This window comes from Dicentrarchus labrax, unplaced genomic scaffold (assembly GCF_905237075.1).
Source record: "Dicentrarchus labrax unplaced genomic scaffold, dlabrax2021, whole genome shotgun sequence".
Classification (NCBI taxonomy): domain Eukaryota; kingdom Metazoa; phylum Chordata; class Actinopteri; family Moronidae; genus Dicentrarchus; species Dicentrarchus labrax.
Genome location: NW_026136718.1, coordinates 1,454,413 through 1,474,412, shown reverse-complemented (window position 1 = coordinate 1,474,412; position 20,000 = coordinate 1,454,413). Strand labels below are relative to the sequence as shown.

At 42.9% G+C, this 20,000-nt stretch overlaps 3 protein-coding genes across 8 annotated transcripts in view; 1 reads left to right on the top strand and 2 right to left on the bottom strand.

Annotated features, from left to right (window-relative positions):
* Positions 1-3,115, bottom strand: part of fbxo7 (F-box protein 7) — a 4,784-nt gene extending 1,669 nt beyond the window's left edge. Inside the window, exons 1-6 of one of the 2 annotated variants that reach the window (XM_051375492.1) lie at positions 2,986-3,115; positions 1,766-1,888; positions 829-1,351; positions 588-732; positions 384-467; positions 209-304 (exon numbers count right to left, since the gene is read on the bottom strand). In XM_051375492.1, coding sequence (XP_051231452.1) covers positions 209-304; positions 384-467; positions 588-732; positions 829-1,351; positions 1,766-1,888; positions 2,986-2,987 — 973 coding nt within the window. In that variant the 5' untranslated portion in view covers positions 2,988-3,115. Of the gene's footprint in view, positions 1-208; positions 305-383; positions 468-587; positions 733-828; positions 1,352-1,765; positions 1,889-2,985 lie in introns of those variants that run through there. The other variant, XM_051375493.1, reaches the window with a different exon arrangement.
* A 768-nt stretch (positions 3,116-3,883) lies between these two features.
* Positions 3,884-9,910, top strand: rtcb (RNA 2',3'-cyclic phosphate and 5'-OH ligase). 4 transcript variants are annotated; one of them, XR_007880347.1, is made up of 13 exons: positions 3,945-4,151; positions 5,202-5,280; positions 6,012-6,079; positions 6,161-6,260; positions 6,339-6,495; positions 6,615-6,771; positions 6,907-7,066; positions 7,407-7,582; positions 7,764-7,952; positions 8,029-8,139; positions 8,225-8,344; positions 8,637-9,049; positions 9,272-9,910. XR_007880347.1 is itself a non-coding variant. In XM_051375488.1 (12 exons), the coding sequence occupies exons 1-12, from the start codon at positions 4,059-4,061 to the stop codon at positions 8,742-8,744; spliced, it is 1,518 nt and encodes a 505-aa protein (XP_051231448.1). In that variant the 5' UTR covers positions 3,884-4,058; the 3' UTR covers positions 8,745-9,910. The 4 variants fall into 4 exon arrangements, 3 of the variants coding, with proteins under 3 accessions (XP_051231448.1, XP_051231449.1, XP_051231451.1); XM_051375488.1 differs by having other exon boundaries at positions 3,884-4,151; positions 8,637-9,910; XM_051375489.1 differs by lacking the exon at positions 8,637-9,049 and having other exon boundaries at positions 3,941-4,151.
* Positions 9,911-12,243: 2,333 nt separating this feature from the next.
* xpot (exportin, tRNA (nuclear export receptor for tRNAs)) overlaps positions 12,244-20,000 on the bottom strand; it is a 13,442-nt gene continuing 5,685 nt past the window's right edge. Inside the window, exons 8-25 of one of the 2 annotated variants that reach the window (XM_051375479.1) lie at positions 19,841-20,000; positions 19,118-19,354; positions 18,801-18,839; positions 18,654-18,716; positions 18,270-18,394; positions 17,864-18,008; positions 16,322-16,441; positions 16,137-16,231; positions 15,521-15,602; positions 15,160-15,398; positions 14,795-15,080; positions 14,348-14,537; positions 14,146-14,262; positions 13,953-14,068; positions 13,829-13,876; positions 13,648-13,719; positions 13,295-13,351; positions 12,244-13,191 (exon numbers count right to left, since the gene is read on the bottom strand). The exon at positions 19,841-20,000 is cut by the window's right edge and continues 9 nt beyond it. In XM_051375479.1, the coding sequence (XP_051231439.1) occupies positions 13,165-13,191; positions 13,295-13,351; positions 13,648-13,719; positions 13,829-13,876; positions 13,953-14,068; positions 14,146-14,262; positions 14,348-14,537; positions 14,795-15,080; positions 15,160-15,398; positions 15,521-15,602; positions 16,137-16,231; positions 16,322-16,441; positions 17,864-18,008; positions 18,270-18,394; positions 18,654-18,716; positions 18,801-18,839; positions 19,118-19,354; positions 19,841-20,000 (2,218 nt within the window). In that variant the 3' untranslated portion in view covers positions 12,244-13,164. The remainder of the gene's footprint in view (positions 13,192-13,294; positions 13,352-13,647; positions 13,720-13,828; positions 13,877-13,952; positions 14,069-14,145; positions 14,263-14,347; positions 14,538-14,794; positions 15,081-15,159; positions 15,399-15,520; positions 15,603-16,136; positions 16,232-16,321; positions 16,442-17,863; positions 18,009-18,269; positions 18,395-18,653; positions 18,717-18,800; positions 18,840-19,117; positions 19,355-19,840) is intronic. The other variant, XM_051375480.1, reaches the window with a different exon arrangement.

The window sequence follows — 20,000 nt, the reverse complement described above, 5'->3', positions numbered from 1 at the left end:
CGCCAGAGAGACATTAGAGAGACATTAGAGACATTAGAGAGACATTAGAGACACCAGAGAGACATTAGAGAGACATTAGAGAGACATTAGAGAGACATTAGAGACATCACAGCTCGTTCAGTTTACTGTTTCGTGTCGCTGCCTCGAGCTAACGTCGGAGCTTGGAGCTGCTCACTGTCGGGACTGAAAGGTGGATCGGAGTCTTTACCTTCTCTGGCGGCGGCGATCAGCGGGTACGCCAGCTGATCTTTGAAGATTCGGGACAGTTTGCTGAGATCTTTAAAAGCTGCCGCTGCACTTTCTCCTGAACAACGACAGAGACATTTTATTTTAGAGTCGTTCACAGGAGCTGCCGGCGTCACGTCGAGCGATCGGAGCTCTACCTGGCCACTCGTCCGTCACGTAGCTGGAAGGGTTCAGACACAGTTTGCGGACGGCGTCGACGGTCTGGTTCACCTTCAGAGTGGCTGCAGATCCAACAGAGAGCACGAGGCTCAATGTGAGCCGTTTAAACTTGTTTTTAATGCTTTAAGAAATGAAACTGATCCTATAAGAGCTAAAATAAAAGTGATGTGATGTAAACGGACCGTTGATGACGAGCACCGGGCCCATACACACCGCCACCACCATGGCCAGGCTGTTGTCACACAGAGGATGAGTGTACTGCAGCTTGTAGACGCCAGCGGCCGACCGCCACCCTGCAGGCATCTCTCCGGCCTTCATCTCGCAGCCCTGAACACACACACACACACACACACACACACACACACACGCTGACATCATCCCGTACCTGCGTGATGTCACTTCACACACCTGTCCGAACCTCACCTGAGGAACGAAGCCGGTTTCCAGCATCAGCAGGTTTCCGGCCACCATGACGGCGTCGCTGGGGCTCGCGGTTTGTGCCGAGTGGTAGAGGAGCTCCAGGGAGAGCGGAGCCTGACCCTCCTCCGCCTCGCTGCACAGCATCGGCTCCCAGCTGGAGGCCGAAGGCTCCGAGTCCGACGCCTCAGCCGCCTCCTCGAGCTCCGCCGCCGTCACCGCCGCTGGGTCGCTGGGCTGTTTGTCACAGAGACGTTCAAATACAACAAAAGTGTTCGCCTGGACTTTAAGAAACATTTGAGTTAAATGATCTTCTTCCACCTGGTTGGACGTCCCGGCTGCATCCTGCGGGTTCTGCTCTGTCCTCTGGGCCTCGGCGGCGGCAGAGGCGGCGGCTGTGGCGGCGGCAGATTCTGGCAGGATGACGCAGATGAGATCTCCGGAGACGATGCCGCAGGACGACAGAGTCTGACCGGAGTCTGCCAGAAGCTCGGAGCCGTTCAGAGACAAACTGAACTCTGTTTCTGCACTGAGAGAGAAACAGGAAGCAGTTTCACCTCAGAGGAATCAAATAATCTGTTTCTTCTGGTTCCTACAACCGATGTTTGTTTACTGTGAGTTTCACCAAACTCTACAGAAAGAAATGCAGTTTTTACTTTCTCCTGCAGAAAGAGAGGTAATAAGTCTCCACACCAGCAGGTGGCGACAGTTCAATGTAGGTTTGCTCGCTCTAAATCAATAATCATTAACATGGTCCCATCCTCAGTGTGTTTTATAAGCTGCTGTATAAATAAAGCTCAACTTACTTACTGCAATAAAACTCTGAATTCATCCATGACTGAGAGAAACAATCCCAACAACAATAAACATACAGTTTGTTCTTCTGCCTTTTAATAATAATATTGATTATTAAGTCCAGAACTGTCTCTGAGTCCCGTCTGACCTGAGTCCGTGAGAAGACAGAACCGTGTCCTTGATGTGATCTATGAGCTCCTTTAAACTGGGTTCTCCTCCCGGTAACTCCACCCTGATGGTCCGCCTGCCGATCCGAACCCGCAGCTTCATCCTGAAGACGAGAACATCAACCAGATCGACACGTTACACACAGATATCATCTTATTCGTGGTTGTCGGAGGATGGAAGTTGCTCTAAGAGGTGATAATATTATGTAGAGTTATTATAGTAGACATGTTTTTGAGCTTCTGTGTTGTTTTATCAAGTGTTTTTATATATATGAATATTTTTCCCCCTAAACTTTAGTTAAAAGTAAATATAGTTTGGTGGAAAGATTCCTGTTTCTACATCAATTATATTTCTTGTCAGCAGTGTCCACATACTTTTGTCCACATAGTATACCTGATATTTTACTTTCTTCTATTATTACAAACATTATGTTTTTTTAGCACCATAGCTCAAAAACAGTTACAACACTTAAAATGAGCTGAAAAATGAATGAAGTTTGGTGCAGAGATTTAACTGAATCATGTTTATATTTCCTAACTTTAAAATGGTTTAAGTTTGGTGGAAAGAACATATTTGAACCTTTTATTATCTAATACTGCTCTCATTAGTGTCCACATACTTTTGGCCGTGAAGAATATCTGATCTGTTGTTTTTACACAGAAACAGAAGTGAAACCAGTTTCTCTCTCTAACACAAACAGAATGACATGTTTCACTAAAATGGTCAGAAATATGAATGGAGTCTGGTGGAGAGATTCAGATATTTATATTTACTATAATTGTTCATTATTGTGTATAAAGTTATCCTGTTGTTTCTGGGTGAAAGTTAAAATAATACAAATATAAAAATCCATCATGAATCAGCGTTTTAATTTTCTGCTGCGTCATTAACGTTGCTGGTTGTTTTAGTTTTTATTTTCCGTTAAATAACGTTAAAATTTAAAGTTTAAACATTTACACAAAATAAAAACAAATACATTCACTAAATATTATGAAATAAATAAAATAAAACAGTTAATCAAGAAATCAGACACAACTTAATATAAAGTTTTGTTATTTGAGATTAAAAATTTAAAATGTTTCGTTTTCGTTTCTGAGCGTTAGCTGTTAGCATTAGCTGCTAGCTCACCGCAGCGTTAAACAACCGTTAATTTAACCGACAGCGGTCCGTAGCTGCACAGACAAACTGAGGAACACTTACATGAGTAAATACTGAGTTTATATCCACCGGTTTTATTCGGTTTCTCTGTTAAATCGCACTCATTTCGCTGTAAACACGAACCGGGAGCGACACACCGACACACACACGGTACTTCCGGTGCTCAAAATCTATATTTTCACAATAAAGCTGTGTTAGCTTGTTTCAAAGGGCTTTTTAAAAAAATATTATTATTTCTTTAAATCTTATATTTTATATTTTATATTTTATATCTTATATTTTATATTTTATATCTTATTATTGAGCCTGAGGGGAACAGTAGCCCCAAAAAAACTCAGTTGTCATGAGATGGTTTTGTTGTTATTTATTTAACTTTATTCACAAACATGTAAACAGACAGAAATCATTAAACGAGATAAATAAATGTGAAGAATTGTTTTCTTTTTATTACAGTAAGGGAGTAATTTAATCTAATATATATATATATATGCAAGCAGAAGGATCAAACTGTTGATATAATACTGATTTGTTTTAGTAAACAAACCAAACAATATATTTTCATGTAAAAGGTTCAATATAAACAATATAATATACTGGGAAATAAAATATATAATCAGTTGTTTTCATTATTATTATTTTTCTTTTCTTTAATTGATCAAGTACAATGAACAAATATACATAATAAAAGAAAGGGAATATAAAAAAGAACAATACATTTAAAATAAAAAACAAGGTAAAGAAACAGATATTTAAATATAAACACATTTTTTATGAGAGAAAACTATATGTTTTATTTTGAAGGCCACTCGTAGGACTTCCGGAGTGTTTCCTCTAAACGTGACTACATTTATTTGACTACAACTACGGTAAGCGCGAAGTGCAGCCTGTAACTACCCCTGTGAGTTAATACAGACACCGAGTGAACACTTTAAGACTTTATCGATCCGCAGCTGTAAATAAAAACTAACACCGTCGCCATTTTGTTTCCTTCCTTTAGGAGTTTAAAAACCTCCTGCGTCATCGCGCCCTAAAAACCGCGTTTCGCCGTCAGGCTTCCGTAGCGCAGTGACTGCTGGCACTTGGCATCGGACAGCCGGTGAAACCCGCCCGGAACAATGAGCCGCAGTTACAACGATGAGCTGCAGTTTCTGGATAAAATCAGCAGCAACTGCTGGAGGATTAAAAAGGGATTCGTTCCCAACATGCAGGTGAGGATTCGTTCCCGACATGCAGGTGAGGATTCGTTCCCGACATGCAGCAGGGAACCGGACACACTGTCAGCTGCTAACGGGGCTAGCTGGTTAGCTCCGGGAGCCGCAGTGTGACACACGTTGGTCGGTTCTGTGGACTTTAACCAGACTCCGTAAGGAAAACCGACAATTATAAAGTTCATGTAGTCACAGGAATCAGTGACTTTAACGCAGAAATCCGCCTCAAAGCCAAAGTTAAAACCTGCTGATGAAACTCTGATGCAACTACTGGCTGTGAAACTCGAGCCGAATGAAAGGGTGGATCATACTGATAACAGACAATTAAAAATATATTTAATTATATTCCACATTATGGCTAAATAGGCATTTAAAATTAAAATTAAAAAATGTCTCAAATCAGCATACAGATAACTGACTGCCGACACTTTTTACAAGGAACATAAATAAAGTTAATAAAATTTGTGACCATGTTTTAACTAATTTAATGGGATTATTATAATTTATTATATTAAATGTTAAATATATATATTAATATCTGCCTTAAAAAGCACCCAGTCAGTAATCTGTGTGCTGATTCCAATTAGAAAAATAGTCATTTTAATTTTGAATGCCTGTTTAGCCACACTGCAGACTATAATTTCATGTATTTTTAATTTTTTCATATCAGTAGGAGCCACCCTTTAATTCTGCTCATCTTTTATAGCTAATAGTTTTTTGTTTCAGATTTAAAATAATAATAAAAAAGTTACAGTGTACAGAATCTTTGAGGAAATATTGATTTGCAGTAGTTTTTGATGGAATACCTTCAACCATAAAATTAACTTACTCAAACACATCTGTAATAATGTTAATTCAAATTATCACTATTGTTTGAATTTAGTGAAAGAAAATGTTACGTTACTCCAGATATGAGAATATTAAATGGAAGTCAGTTTTAATAAGAAATACTTTGATTTAAAGTTATGATTTATCCTAAATAAATCTTCTGTGAGTTTTTTTATTGTATTGATGGATTGATGGATTGAAAACGTTTTCTTTGTCTTCCAGGTTGAAGGAAACTTCTACGTGAACGACTCCCTGGAGAAACTGATGTTTGAGGAGCTTCGTAACGCCTGTCGGGGGGGAGGTCGGCTGCAGCTCTTTAAACCGTTGTATTCAGACAGGAAGTAGTAAAGGCAGCAGAGCGATGTACGGCTGTAACGTCATGTATTTCAGACAACCAGACTCCATTGACAAAAACAGTAATTTTACCTCTGAGCACACAGGAGCTGCTGGGCGACGTCGACAGTGACACATCACAATGAGCGATGATGTTTTTAGACCCCGGGACGATAAAGACCAACAACGTCACACAATAACACAAACTAATGACAGAAGGAGGCAGCGGTGGAGCAGCAGCTCCTCTCTTCTGTGAGGTAAAATCACTGTTTTTATCAATGGAGTCTGGTGGCTTTGAAGAGAGAGCGATATATAAACGCCTCAGCTTCTCGTCATCTGACGGCAACGTAAAGCGGTGAACATCCCAACGGGTAAAACTTAATGGATGAAATAAAGGACATGAGAATACAGTCTGCTTCTCAAACCTGATACAACCCCAAAACCTATAACGATCCCTCTAAAGATATGTATCATGTTTCTGTGTGAGCAGAGAGTGATCGGGTTGTAGTGGAGCTTTGTTCCTCTGCTGCCTGTGGACTGATCTCTATGTAGGATGAGGGTCAAAGGTTGTGACCTTTATGCTCCCGTGCCTTCTCTCTCCGCTTCCCTACAGTGCCAACAGTGGGCAACAGTTAACAGTTGAACGTTACATAAAGAAGCTTTAAGCTGCTGAAACTCTCCACGTTTATTTTATTTCAGGTTTCGGTGGATTCCTTCCTGCCATGAAACAAATCGGGAACGTGGCGGCGCTGCCGGGAATCGTCCACGTGAGTAACAGGATCACGTTTTCATTCAGATTAAACAGTAAAAATATGCTGAAAGCTTAAAGTCGTATGTGACCTCCGCAGAGATCCATCGGTCTCCCAGACGTCCACTCTGGATACGGATTTGCGATCGGAAACATGGCGGCCTTCGACATGAACAACCCCGACGCCGTGGTGTCTCCAGGTACGTCGCGCGCTGATCGTCTCACAGGTGAGATCTCGTTGTTCTTTCTCCCACCTGAGGAATCCCGTCTCGTTTCAGGTGGCGTCGGTTTCGACATAAACTGCGGCGTCCGTCTGCTGAGGACGAACCTGGACGAGGGAGACGTGCAGCCGGTGAAGGAGCAGCTGGCTCAGTCGCTGTTCGACCACATCCCGGTGGGGGTCGGGTCCAAGGGAGTCATCCCCATGGGAGCCAAGTAAGGAGGTCTAAGAGTCTGTAGATCACAGCAGGAACCTCCTCCTGTTTACCTGTGTGTTGTGTGTGTGTGTGTGTGTGTGTGTGTGTGTGTGTGTGTGTGTGTGCTGGTGCGTTCAGGGACCTGGAGGAGGCTCTGGAGATGGGAGTGGACTGGTCTCTGAGGGAGGGTTACGCCTGGGCCGAGGACAAGGAGCACTGCGAGGAGTACGGCAGGATGCTGCAGGCCGACCCCAACAAAGTCTCCTCCAAGGCCAAGAAGAGAGGCCTGCCGCAGGTATCCCAGCAGCCCGGCGCTCGGCGGTCACAGCACGGTTAATTAGGGAAGTAGTTTAAAGGGTATAACATTAGCTCTGTGTGTGTGTGTGTGTGTGTGTGTGTGTGTGTGTGTGTGTGTGTGTGTGTGTTGAAGCTCGGCACTCTGGGAGCAGGTAACCACTACGCAGAGATCCAGGTGGTGGACGAGATCTACGACGACTACGCCGCCAAGAAGATGGGCATCGACCACAAAGGTCAGGTGTGTGTGATGATCCACAGCGGCAGCAGAGGGCTCGGACACCAGGTGGCCACAGGTAGGAAGTGCACCTGAACGCACCTGAATTTAAAGTGATTTTATATTTTTTCATTAAAAGTCTGTAAATGTTTGTAAAACACAGAAAAACAAATAATAACAACTTTAAAATGTTTAATATTTATCTCAGCTTGTCTCGACATCGTGTGTTCATAAAGTTATGTTACTGTAAATAAAACTGAGGCCTTTAAATGTAACTTTATTAACACATTATTTCTATACGTCTTTACTGTTTACTTCCTGTTTTAAATAAAGGAATAAATACAAAATAAAAGCACAGATCACATTTATTCCAGAATAAATTACGACATTAAAAATCGTCTCCACGTTGTTGTCGACAGACGCTCTGGTCGCCATGGAGAAGGCGATGAAGAGGGACAATATCATCGTGAACGACCGTCAGCTGGCGTGCGCTCGCATCATGTCGCAGGAGGGACAGGACTACCTGAAGGGGATGGCGGCCGCGGGAAACTACGCCTGGGTCAACCGCTCGTCCATGACCTTCCTCACCAGACAGGTAGACTCACCTGCAGGGGGCCTTTATTACAGACCGGGCTTTTATTTGAGGAAATCCCGTCTTTATTCACAAAAATCTTCACACGTACATTATTTATATTTATTATTATTTATCTGCCTGAACACGTGAGAAGCTGACGACCTTCCCGCTGTAGACGGTTTGAAACTCTTTTGTTTTTCAGGCCTTTTCTAAAGTGTTCAGCACGACGCCGGACGACCTGGACATGCACGTCATCTACGACGTTTCCCACAACATCGCCAAAGTGGAGGAGCACATCGTGGACGGGAAGCAGATGACTCTGCTGGTCCACCGCAAAGGATCCACGCGAGCGTTCCCGCCGCACCACCCCCTGATCCCCGTAGACTACCAGGTACGGGACCTCGGACCGGAGGATTTAATGAAAGTGCCGCTGGAGCTTTAATCGATCTTATTATTCTTGTTTTCAGCTCACAGGTCAGCCGGTGTTGATCGGAGGGACGATGGGAACCTGCAGCTACGTCCTCACAGGAACCGAAAAAGGGATGACGGAGACGTTCGGCACCACCTGTCACGGAGCGGTACGAGTCCTCATCAGACCTCATCAGACCGCAGGTTTTATCCCTAAAGAGAATAAACCTCTTTGATGTTTCTCCGCTGTTTCAGGGTCGCGCTTTGTCTCGAGCGAAGTCCCGCAGGAACCTGGACTTCCAGGACGTTCTGGACAAACTGGCCGACAAGGGCATCGCCATCCGCGTGGCTTCACCTAAACTGGTCATGGAGGAGGTGAATATGTTTGTTCCGGCATGAAATGTGGCAACAATGCTAAAAGTGTCATTAAACTGTAGCTAACAGCGCCACCAGTGGTCGTTCAGTGAACTGCATCCTGGGTGTCGGCCAACAGTGACAAACACTGAAGGTTGTAAAATAACTGACGATCATATTTAGAATAACGTTACTATCTGCACTGTTAAAGAAAGCTCACATTATCCAGCTAAAAGCACAATCCATCTTCTGTATGTAAAAGATCAAGAATTGTTGTTTTTGGTTTATTTCTAAACTCTTTCTTTACTTTCAGGCTCCTGAATCGTACAAGAACGTGACGGACGTCGTCAACACGTGTCACGACGCTGGAATCAGTAAGAAGGCGATTAAACTTCGACCGATCGCTGTGATTAAAGGATGAAGCTGCACGACTCGATGTTTAAAGACAATTTGCACCAAACGAAGGTCGTCGTGATGAAAGAGAGACTTCAGAAGCAGAAGATATTCGCTTTTTGTTTTGTTTTGGTGTGGAATTAATTTTTGTTTAAGAAATTGAGCAGCGGGAAAAAATAAGTTTGAAATTTTTTTTTTGTTTCATGCCAAATCTGTGATCTAAATAAAGGAGATCACTTAAAACTGAATCATATACTCCATTAATAAGCTTTGAGGCAGCAACCAATCAGAGTCCTTGATTGCTGGAAAACAACAGTGGCAGCTGCTGACGAGGTTAGCGTGTTAGCTGCTATATCAGAACTGTGCTGTACGATTTTATTTACCTTTATTTTTGCAATTATTTCTTTCTAACGTAAAAAAAAAAATTGTAGCAAACATCACAATTGTTTAGAAAAGCTGCCATGAAATCGAACTTTTTTTGGTACTAAAAATCTTCCTTATAGAAGATCAAGATTTGTTGTTTTGGTTTGTTTCTAAAGTTTTTTTTGTTTTCAGGCTCCTGAATCGGACAAAAACAAAATCTGCTGTGAAATCAGGAATTTTAAGGCTCAACAATCTAAAAACCCCTGGAAGGACTGATCAAGGGACTTTTTGATTTATGGACTTATTGATTAATGGAGTAATGGTATAAGGGGTAATGCCTTTTCAGGTGTCCATTATCAGGAATTAATGGACGGTCCTTTACATAATTACCTCTTCTCTTATAGCAACATGTGCTTCTCTTGCAGTAGATCTAATGCGCTGATAGTGGATCTAAAATGATTAAAACATCAAATGAAAAAGGTTTGAAAGTGTGAAACATCTTTAATTTTAAATGAATCAACATTTTAGGAATGTATTAGGTAATCTTAGAGTTTTAAATAACATTATTTATCTCATATAGCGACACTGCGGCTGATGTTTACAACTCATTTCAGATGAATCCGGCTTCTGCTCGGGGACGTTTGTTTTGTTGCTTTACAAGTTCATACATTTTAAATAAAATAACATTTCCCTACTTTTACATTGGTTGGTTTAGAAAACATACCGACCAACCTACGAACCTTCTCACTCGACCATAAAGGTCCCTGCGGGTCCTCGGGTTGATCCAATATCCTGTTCACTTCAAAATAAAAGTCCTCTGGTACAATTTAATACTTTTCTTAGTTCATTATTTATGTCTAAGTAGGTTTTATATAATAAACAAAACAATAAACAGTCAAGAACATTTATTAAATTATTCACATCATGTTATTGTGTAAAAATCTTTATTTGTGGAGTCAGTCCTGATCTACTGACGCTTCCCTTCCCCCAGTAATCAATAAATCAATGAGGCAGATTCCTTTATGATTAGTAAACACTTTATTGGTTCTAACAGAAGATTTATCACCATATCAAAACAAAATCAACACATTTCACCATCAATGAACAAATGAATTCATTTGGCAAGTTTCTCTTCGATATGAGCAAAACTGAGTTCTCCGTCAATAATATTCATCAATAATTCATCAATAATTCATCAATAACCGCCTAATGAGGCTGATTTAAGTGGCGTTTGAATACTACGACGGTACAATGTGTTGTGTGTTATTGTGATGAGACGTTAATAACTGGAGAATCAGTTTGTTGTGAAACGTTCAGGCGACAACAAGGACGTGGTTAGCCTAGCTTAGCCTAGCCTAGCTTAGCCAGAAATAGTTGCAGCAGTCCGAGCAGAAGCTAAGCTAACGTTACAGTTTGTGTTCAAATTAAACCGAGATATAACTCAACAGAGCATAGTTAGCTTAGCACAAAGCCAGTAATGCTACAAAGACACTAACATAATGTTACATTGGTGTTTATTAGCTAAATTATGTTAATTTTCTGTAACCGTTGAACGATTCCTTTAAAGGAACAAACAACAACAACAACAACAACAACTCTAAACCGGTTAGCATCAGAGCCAAGCTAGCTGTTTCCCCCCTGTTTCTGGTCTTGGTGCTAAGCTAGGCTAAAGACAGCTAAAAGTCCCTTTATTAGCTTTTGTTAGCGAGTAAGTCGACTTCCAGATCGTTTCCAAGATTAAAGTTTAACTCAAACATCAAGTTTACGTCAGATTTTTGGTTTTGTTAGAATAAATTTTTACTGTTTTCTTCCCGACTGGTTGCACGTTGAGAAATTACTGAATTAATTTAAGGAGAACTTTTGGTGCAGATATCTCGTACAGAGCCGAACCAACAACGAACTGATCCCACTAATAATGTAATAATGTTTATTAATAACCTAAAATAATCCGATTTATTGATACTTTTTGTTTTCACCTTTTTTCGTGGGATTTGTTGACATTCAGAAGCCACGCCCCCTTTTTGTTTTTGTTTTACTTCTTGCTTTCCTGTACTTAGATATGCTACGTGCTAGGCTAAGATGTATGCGTTTGTATGCCGACGATGTGACTGTATATCTTTTCAACGGTGATTAGCCTAGCATGTAGCATAGCTCAGTACAGGAAAGGAGGACGCTGACAGGTGTGCTCAACTGTGATTGGAGCACAGAGCAAAAAGGGGGCGTGGCTTATGAATAATCAGAAACATGTAGACTTTACCTTTACCTGGCTTTATTTATTTGCCTGTACGCCCACATTTAATCGAACACTTGCAGGCACTTTCTCTGGAGGGTTTCCAAAGGCAAAGTTTCTGGGAAAAATAACTTTAAAGCTGAAATCAGATCAAACCAAATTACAAGGAATGCACTGAACATCACAAACAGTGGAAACGGTACACTGAGGGTTGGGGGGGGCAGAACAAAGAGAGGCGTCACAACAGCCAAAGTTTAAAGAACTGAAGAATCTGCAGAGTCGAGGGTTAGAAAGTGGATTTGCATTTTTTTTTCACATCAGCGAAAAATGATCAGACACAGTTTGTACAGTTCGATCTCATCGTCTCGCACTGATTGGTTTCGTTACTGTTTGACAGCTCCTTCACAGTATCGCTCGCGGTAAAGCGTTGCATAATCAACGTGTCGATCATCCTGAATTGTCACAAAAAGCTTGAATAGAAAAAAATGTCATCGAGCCGCTTCTGTACACGAGCAAATTCATGTTTTTACAGTGCGCGAGTGATTCCTATCGATGAGTTCATGCGTTCATATGGAAGCTCATCAACGCCAAGCAAAGCAAAAGATAAGGTGGATGACAAAAATAAAAATACTCATAATAAGTCAAATTTATAATCTAAGAAATTGTTTTTGTCAGAATTGTGAGATTTATCACGACATAATTATCTGTGAAAAATGGACCCAAAAAAAGTCAAACCTTTAACTACTAACCAAATTATAAAAGATTTTAAATTCTACTCAGTGAATAATTTGAGATACTAAATCAAAATTCTCACATTTGCAACAAATTATGAATAAAGTAAAAATAAAAAAATTATGATTTAAAAATAATTTAGTCAAAAATAGTAAATGTGTCACAATTATGAGGAAAAATGTGAGAAATAAAAATACTAGCAGAAAATTCAGAGTATTTTTATTTTTTCCAACTCTTAATCCTTTTTTGGCACAAATGAGCTTCCATATTTAGTTTCAAGACGGGAATGATTTTAAAAAAAGAAGAAAAACTAAACCTAGGAACTTTATTTACATTTTTTAGCATCGTATTCTCTTATTTACACTTTGTTCCTCCATTTTATGTTCATTTCCATCTGAAATTATAAACAAATATTACTCATATTTCCAGGAAAACAAAAAATATTCTGGATCATGTCTTCAATTTTTTATTATCAACACACCATACGGGTGCTGAATGAACTGAACCTGGATTATCTACATCCCATCGGGTAACAAATATAAAGAGATAATACCGACAGTATTTGCTTTTAAATGGAGAATTCAGGAAAATAAAGTCGAGCCGGGCTATAAGAAAGTTTCACTTCAAACTTAAAACCAACCGTCCATCCAATAAAAATAAATCAACGCCACATTTTGAATAAAAATAATACAATTCAGCCCTTATCTTTTTGTCCATTCTGTGGCGACAACATCCAAACAAACTCAAATCTAGCAGGTTGAGAGATGTGGGTGTCTAATGTGAGCTAAAGCTATCGTGGAAGGATAATTACCGAATGTTTCTCCCACAGATCTGTTTACTCCTAAAAACCCGACTTTCCACAGAGTTCCCCACATCGGTCGAGGTCCTTTACGTCTCGAGTCCATGTGGACAGCTCGTCTCGGCGGTGGCTGGAGGGGTCGTCCGTCCGCCGACCTTCTGTCCACGTCCCGACTCAGACGGACCGGGGCTTCGTTACGCGTTCACTTTAAGTGCAAAAGCGGCTCCTATGCTAAGTTCCATTGTTTTTGTTGTGAGTGGCGTCGTACGACCACTTCCTGTGAAAGTGTCCTCTTGGTTCCCAGTGAACTTCCAGTTTTATTTCCTACAGCTTGGCTCGCTGGAAGAACGCCTGCACAGACAGACAGACAGACAGGCAGACAGGCAGACAGGAGGATTATCAGGTGATCAATGGATCCAATAAACAGGAAACAGTCACTCACTGATTTTCGTACCTTAATGTAGTTTTTCAGGACTTTGATGTCTGGCTGCTGAATCACTTGACAAAGCTCCTGAAACATAAACGAAAAAACAGGAATTAAAGTCTTCAAAATGAGCAGTTCAACATCTTTCAGACCAACAACAGGACGCCCGGCTGCCCCCCAGTTCTTTAAGCAAGCTAAGTTATCCAGTCTGAAGCCACATTGTTACCATCCACTGAACACTGAAGGAATCCTAACCGGGAGAAGCTGACTGCAATGACGCCAATGGTGGTGAAGACTACAACTCCCATGATCCCACGCTGCTTCACCACCTCCTCACACTGTGGCAGAAATTACATATTGTACATTTAAAGGAAACATCGTACCTGTGAGATTTCTGGGGACACCTGCAGGGAGGGTAAATACTCCTGCTGCAAGAACTGGATGAACTCCGGTCCCTGAAAGAGAAGATTAAAGATTTACTAACAGGTGGGAAGAAATTCCTCCGTGAATCGAATATGAGGAATATTTAAGATTATTTTCAGATCAGATAAAAACTGTTTTTACCCTTTTGAGATGAATCATTTTCAGCGTGAGCGAACACTCCGACAGCGTCTGGAAAACAAAGAGGAGCTGATATTGAATCCTGTAAATAAACGTCTGTCAGCTGGACTCTGGTACAGAAACTCACCAGCACTGTCTGAGCATCCGAGAGGTCAAAGGTCGGTTTGAGAGGAGCCAGGAAGCACGCGGGGACGATGTGTTTGTAGATGAAGTCGGGGAAACCCACCATGCCGTCTTTGCCTCCTGCGGGTTTGATCAGAGGAACGTAAATAACAGAGAAACACTCAAACAGTCTGATGTTGCTTCCCGACGGCTCTCACCCCACAGCTCCACCAGCTTGGAGAGGATGATGAAGCAGGTCTTCTGAGCGATGGGGTCGGGGAAGTCCACGGCTCCCTGGATGATGGTGAACACAACGCGCTCGATGTTTTCTGCTCCTGAAAACAAGAACGTCAAATAAACTTCACGGCAGCTCTCGAACAGACCGACGATCAATACTCAGGCGATCGTTTTCTGACTCACCCTGATTGGCCATCACCTCGTTCATCCCGCTTCCCGTGACGGTCTGGATGAAGGTGAAGTAGCTCCTCCTCAGCATCTGTTTCTCCAGAGCCGCCGCCTGGTCGTTGTCCTCTGCCGGCCGCGCCAACACCTCGAAGATGGCGAGCACCAGCGGCATGAAGACCTGCTGCAGGAAGGGAGACACCTGCCGCTGCCGTGGCAACGGGAGAAAGAGCTCGTCAGTCACCGCTGGTCCATCAGCTCGTTATACTTTAAATGTCTAATGTGAGTCCTACATCCCTGTCCTGAGTCAGTCCCGAGTCCCTGTCCTGAGTCAGTCCTGAGTCCCTGTCCTGAGTCAGTCCTGAGTCCCTGTCCTGAGTCAGTCCTGAGTCCCTGTCCTGAGTCAGTCCTGAGTCCCTGTCCTGAGTCAGTCCTAAGTCCCTGTCCTGAGTCAGTCCTGCGTACCTTGAACTTGGCGGTGATCTGGCTAATGAGCGGGATGAACTCCTGCAGGTCTTTGGCCTCGCAGTCCTTCAGCATGTGCTCGGAGGCGGCGGGGACGAAGGGCAGCACCTCCTCCTCCAGGCAGATGATCATCCGGTGCAGGAAGGAGCGCACCGAGCTGCGCAGCACCCCCCTCTGGACGGGGCAGCTCAGTGCGGGCAGGAAGGTCTGCATGCAGTCTCTGTAGACCTCCGTGCAGCCGCACTGCTTCACCGTCTGCTTGTTGCTGAACGCCTTGCTGGTGCGACTGCGGACGGAGAGGACGAGAGACGGTTCAGACTCTGGTTGTCAGCGGATTCACTGAGAGTCCGGATCAGAGAGCTCACCTGGCGAACCCGACGGCGTGGCTCAGACAGTCGGCGAGGGAGGCTTGTCTCTCCTCCTCCGTCTCCTGCAGCAGTTTGGCGAGCAGCAGGCGGAAGACGTCCATCAGCGGCAGCAGCAGGCTCCTCATCAGCGCCTGCTTCCTCTCCGCCGGACACTCGCTGTTCACGATCAGGACGCCCGCCGTCTCAAACATAAACAGCTGGTCGTCGCTGGTCAGCATTGCCAGGAAGCCGTTCTCCTGGAGAGAGGACGCAGAGTGGTTACAGGACAGACAGGCAGTGGAGGACAGACAGGACGATCACAGGCAGTGGAGGGAGGACAGACAGGCACTGGAGGTCAGACAGGCAGGCTCAGACTTACAGGAGGAGCGAGTTCGAGCAGGTCCTGGATCCGGGTCAGGATGTCCTCAATGAAGGCGTTCATGTGTTTACTGTCAACAGAACTAAAGTTATTATCTGATTATTAATCTGTAAATGTAAATAACAAAATTACTGCTTATTGAAATTATTTAATTATTATTTAAATAGATTAAACTGTTGAATTAGGTTTAATACTGTTAATTCATTTCTAAAATTATATAAAATTTGTGACATTAACAGTAAAAAAGTATTTATTGTGTAATTTTACATGGATTTGTTTGTTTATTGACTGATATCTTGTATAACAGAAACGTTGAATAAATGTTGTTTATCAGTGTATAAACATTGGTAAACTGTCCAAATACAGTTTTTATCAGTGTAAACAGCAAAAATTAATTAATTTCACAGATAATGACTTTTATTACAGTTCTATAAATTTTAACATAACATTAAATATACATTTAATAAACATTAAAATAAGAAAAATCAAATAATAACAGCACTCTGCTGTAAATGTAAGCCTGATTATTTGTATTATAGCTCATTTTATTGGATTTACAGTGTAAATATCTTTAATTAAACATTAATATTGCAGACAAACATGAAGGCGGACTCACTGCAGTGTTTTGACGAATCTGGAGAAAAGGTAGGCGACTCTGCTGCGGACCTTCGGGCTGTTGTGTCTCAGTCCTCTTTGGTCCAGAAACGCCATCTGACAGTGAACACAACACGGTTCAGTCGCTCAGAGGTCATACGTAAAGAAAGGTGTGTAGATTAAATAAAGTAAAATAAAATAACCCACCAGAACATTTGGGATGTGCTGAGGCTCCACGATGAAGAATTTATCGTATCGGACGACAGTTTCGAAGAACTCCAGAGACACCGAGCTGTGCTGGTAGCTGCTCACGCCGCAGGACACCAGCTGAGGGGGAAACATCGATCCGTGTTACAGTTATACTGCGGTCAAAGCCGCCAAGCTCCGCCCCCTTCTGGGTGAAAGCAGTTCCTTTATGTTCATTAATCAACCTTTTACTACGAGACCACAGAAGATTTTAACAGGAGGGTTTTATCTCCACTTCCTGTTACTTTCTGCTGTTTCCAAGGTTCATTATTGGAAGGTAGGTCAGCTCAGTTTATGGGAATTATTAAGGTTAAACTACCCTCAGCTCCACAATGTCACACCAAACTCCATTCAAAAAATGTCTGTTTTAAGGAAGTATTAATTTCCACCATCAGCAGGGCTCCAGACTAACTCTTTGCATTGGTTGCACTGGTGCACCTAACTTTTTTTTTTTTTTTTGGGTGCACCAGCATAAAATGTAGGTGCACCCAAAGTTTTCATTGCGCCGCCTTTATCGCCATAAGGTCACCTTTTTATCGCTCTCCATAACTTTCATTTAATGTGAATGATTTTTAAACAATAATAAGGTGTAGAGAAATGCTTGTCTTTATTTGAAGCACAATTATATATAAAAAGAAAAATAAAGTGTTTAAAGTGTTTCACTGAGCTGAAATTGAAACTAGATTTCAAACTAAAACACTAAGCAAAATAAAACATTTCCAAATAAAAGTTTCGATACGAAACGTTGACCCGCTCACGAATGCTCTATTTCCATATTCTGACCGCACTCCTGACAGTACACGCAGTGCATTGCGTTACGTCCTTTGTTGAACCTCAGCCAGGGAACTTGTTTCAGCCAGTCCTGTCTGAAGGAATATATGTTGACCTTTTTAATTTGGGTCTCGGAGCCGGGCTCTATCCCAGACTCGGTTGTCTCCTCCACTGGTTCTGAGTCTGATTCTGTCGCCGAAGGACCGGGGCTCGGCAATTTTTAAACACACACAATTGAGCGCGGTGAACAGGACCACAGCCAATCAGAGGCAAAGACCCCCGAGCTCTGTCTCTTATTGGTTTAGAACCCGATATGATCCTACCATGAGTGAGAGAGTTCGGTCTCAGGAGAACACAGAGAGATGATGCTCTTGCGAAATAAATGTATGTTTTCACCCGGGCAGCGTCAGGTGCACCAGTGTGACCTAGAAAAATTATTAGTCACACTCTTAACAATTTTGGTCGCACTCTGGAGCCCTTATCAGTGAGACTCTGGTTTTCTTCAGTCTACAGACACAATCTGCTCACATTGACTCAGTTACATCATTAACTAACCACAGACGGACACACTAACTGTCCGGGTCCTTCACTTTAACATTTGTATCCTTATTTTTAGTTTTTTTATTGTTTTTATTACGACTCAGCAGCTTTTAGGAACTTTTACAGCTGGTTTCACCCTAAAGGGGGCGCTGTCCTTCTACAGCGGATACTGAACCAAGTCATGTGACTGACCGTCCTCATCATGTCCTGCAGGGCGCTCGTCTTCGCCGTGTCTCCGGAGAAATGAGCGCCGTGGGACGCCGGCAGCGCCTCGCCCAGCATGTAGAGCAGCCGGATGGCCACCTCCACCTCCATGAACGGAGCCGTCTGCCAATTCCTGAAAGACAAACAACAAACATTATACAACAACACGTTTTAAGGGAAGAACAAACAACATTTTACATTAGTAGTTAGCTTTTATAAGTTCAGTGCTCGTTCATACAGCTCAGTGGTTGTAGCAGTGAGACATTTAAAGGTCTAAAAAGTGAAGGAGAAGATCAAACTATTTATTTATTTACAAGCTTTAAAAACATCTTAATCCAACCGGCGGTAAACCCCGAGCTGTACGGATACCGCCACCGCTCAGAGACGCTCTTACTGCATGGTGTTGGTGAAGACTCGTCGTACGGCCTCCAGCAGCAGCTCCGGAGAAACCTGAGCCAGACGGTCCAACAGCATCTTCAGCTGCTTCCTGTACTCCACAAACATGGCCTCGTCCTCGCCCTGAGCAACAGAACCACAGCGTCAGATCCAAACTGCTGCAGTAATACTTTCACTGTTATTCAACCTTACTATTTCTTTAGTGTCGCACAACAAAACATCTTTCATTCTTTATCAGATTCAGTTTCAGGATTCATTAAATATAATGAAATAAATCTTCCTCAGCAGCCTTTAGTTATTTATTGTTTCCTATATGTTTGTATTAAAATGTAGATAAACTGAACCGATCCGAGGACGGTCAGCAGTGAACGCAGAAACTCACCTCGTTCTCAAAGTTGTACTCGTCGTCATAAGTCAGCTTCTTCATGACGGCGAGCATGACGGCCTGTGGCGAGAAAGCGGACGTTTCACTCAGACGTCACACAGATGATCAATAATTCAGCAGCACTGATTACGACCGAAGACTCACCTCTATGTTGGTTTTCTGCTGGTCCGTCAGTTGGGGAAGCTGCAGAAACAAAAGAGATGTTTAGGTTTTATCACAGAGGAAGAAATAACACACAGGGTTCCCGCTCTTTATGAGAAATCTGTTTCCAGAAGAGTTTTTTCCCGCTCTTGCTCACAACCGGCACTATCGGACGTTCAGCTGCTCTCACCACAGCCGACAGTTTTCCTCTAACTAACATCAGCCTGTAAATAACAGCTCAAATAAAAGGAGAACATTCAGATCAACAAACGTACAGACGGTGCGTCACTATCTGAAGCTGCGCTCTGATTGGCCCTCACCTGTTTGAGGACGTGCAGGTATTCGTAGCAGAAGCCGACGATGTTGGCCGAGATGTCGTCGTCCTCGTGCACCAGCAGCTGCAGCAGCAGCGGCACTTTGGCCTCCACGGCCTGCAGCGTCTCGGCCGCGTCCTTCACGTTGCCGGCCTTGGCCAGTTTGGTCCAGCTCAGCACCAGACTCTGACCCATCCCGTTCACCAGCCGGGAGAACTTGGCCAGGAAGTCCACGTCCTCCTCCTGGCGGGGACAGGAAGAGGGAAATAAAACATTCTGCCAGCCAGGAAGCGAGGAGACGCAGGAAAAGCGTGTGACCTCCTGACCTCAGGGTGGGAATATAAACCTAAACCTCCGGTCTGCACCGCTACAATGCTAACGTTAGCAAAACAAGACGCAGGGTTCCCGCTCTCTTACAATTAATTCTCCAGGACTTTAAAATACAGCTGCTGCTCAAAATGGTGCTCAGACCTTAAGAGACGCTCACTGACCAACTGACCTGCTAAAACAGATCAGATTAAACTGTTTTATTTTACAGAAAATGTAAGAAATATAAATGTGATCATCAACTAAATGAACTGCTTTCAGACTGATAATAGTCTCTGAAGCAGTTGTGATGGTACACACAGGTTATGTTTATTATTTTCTCATCCTGTACATGAGGATTATTACCACTGACCTGTTATGTAAACACAGGCTGTAATATGAATTCATTATTTGTCTTCGAACCTGCTCCACGTTGAAGAATCCAGCAGACTGCAGGACTTGGCACAGAGACTCCACCAGCTTGGTTTTATCCACGGGGTCCATTCCTTTGTTGATGATTTCAAACAGGCAGTCGCAGGCCTCCTCTCTGAGCTCCTCCACAGACATCTGACTGAGCAGCAGG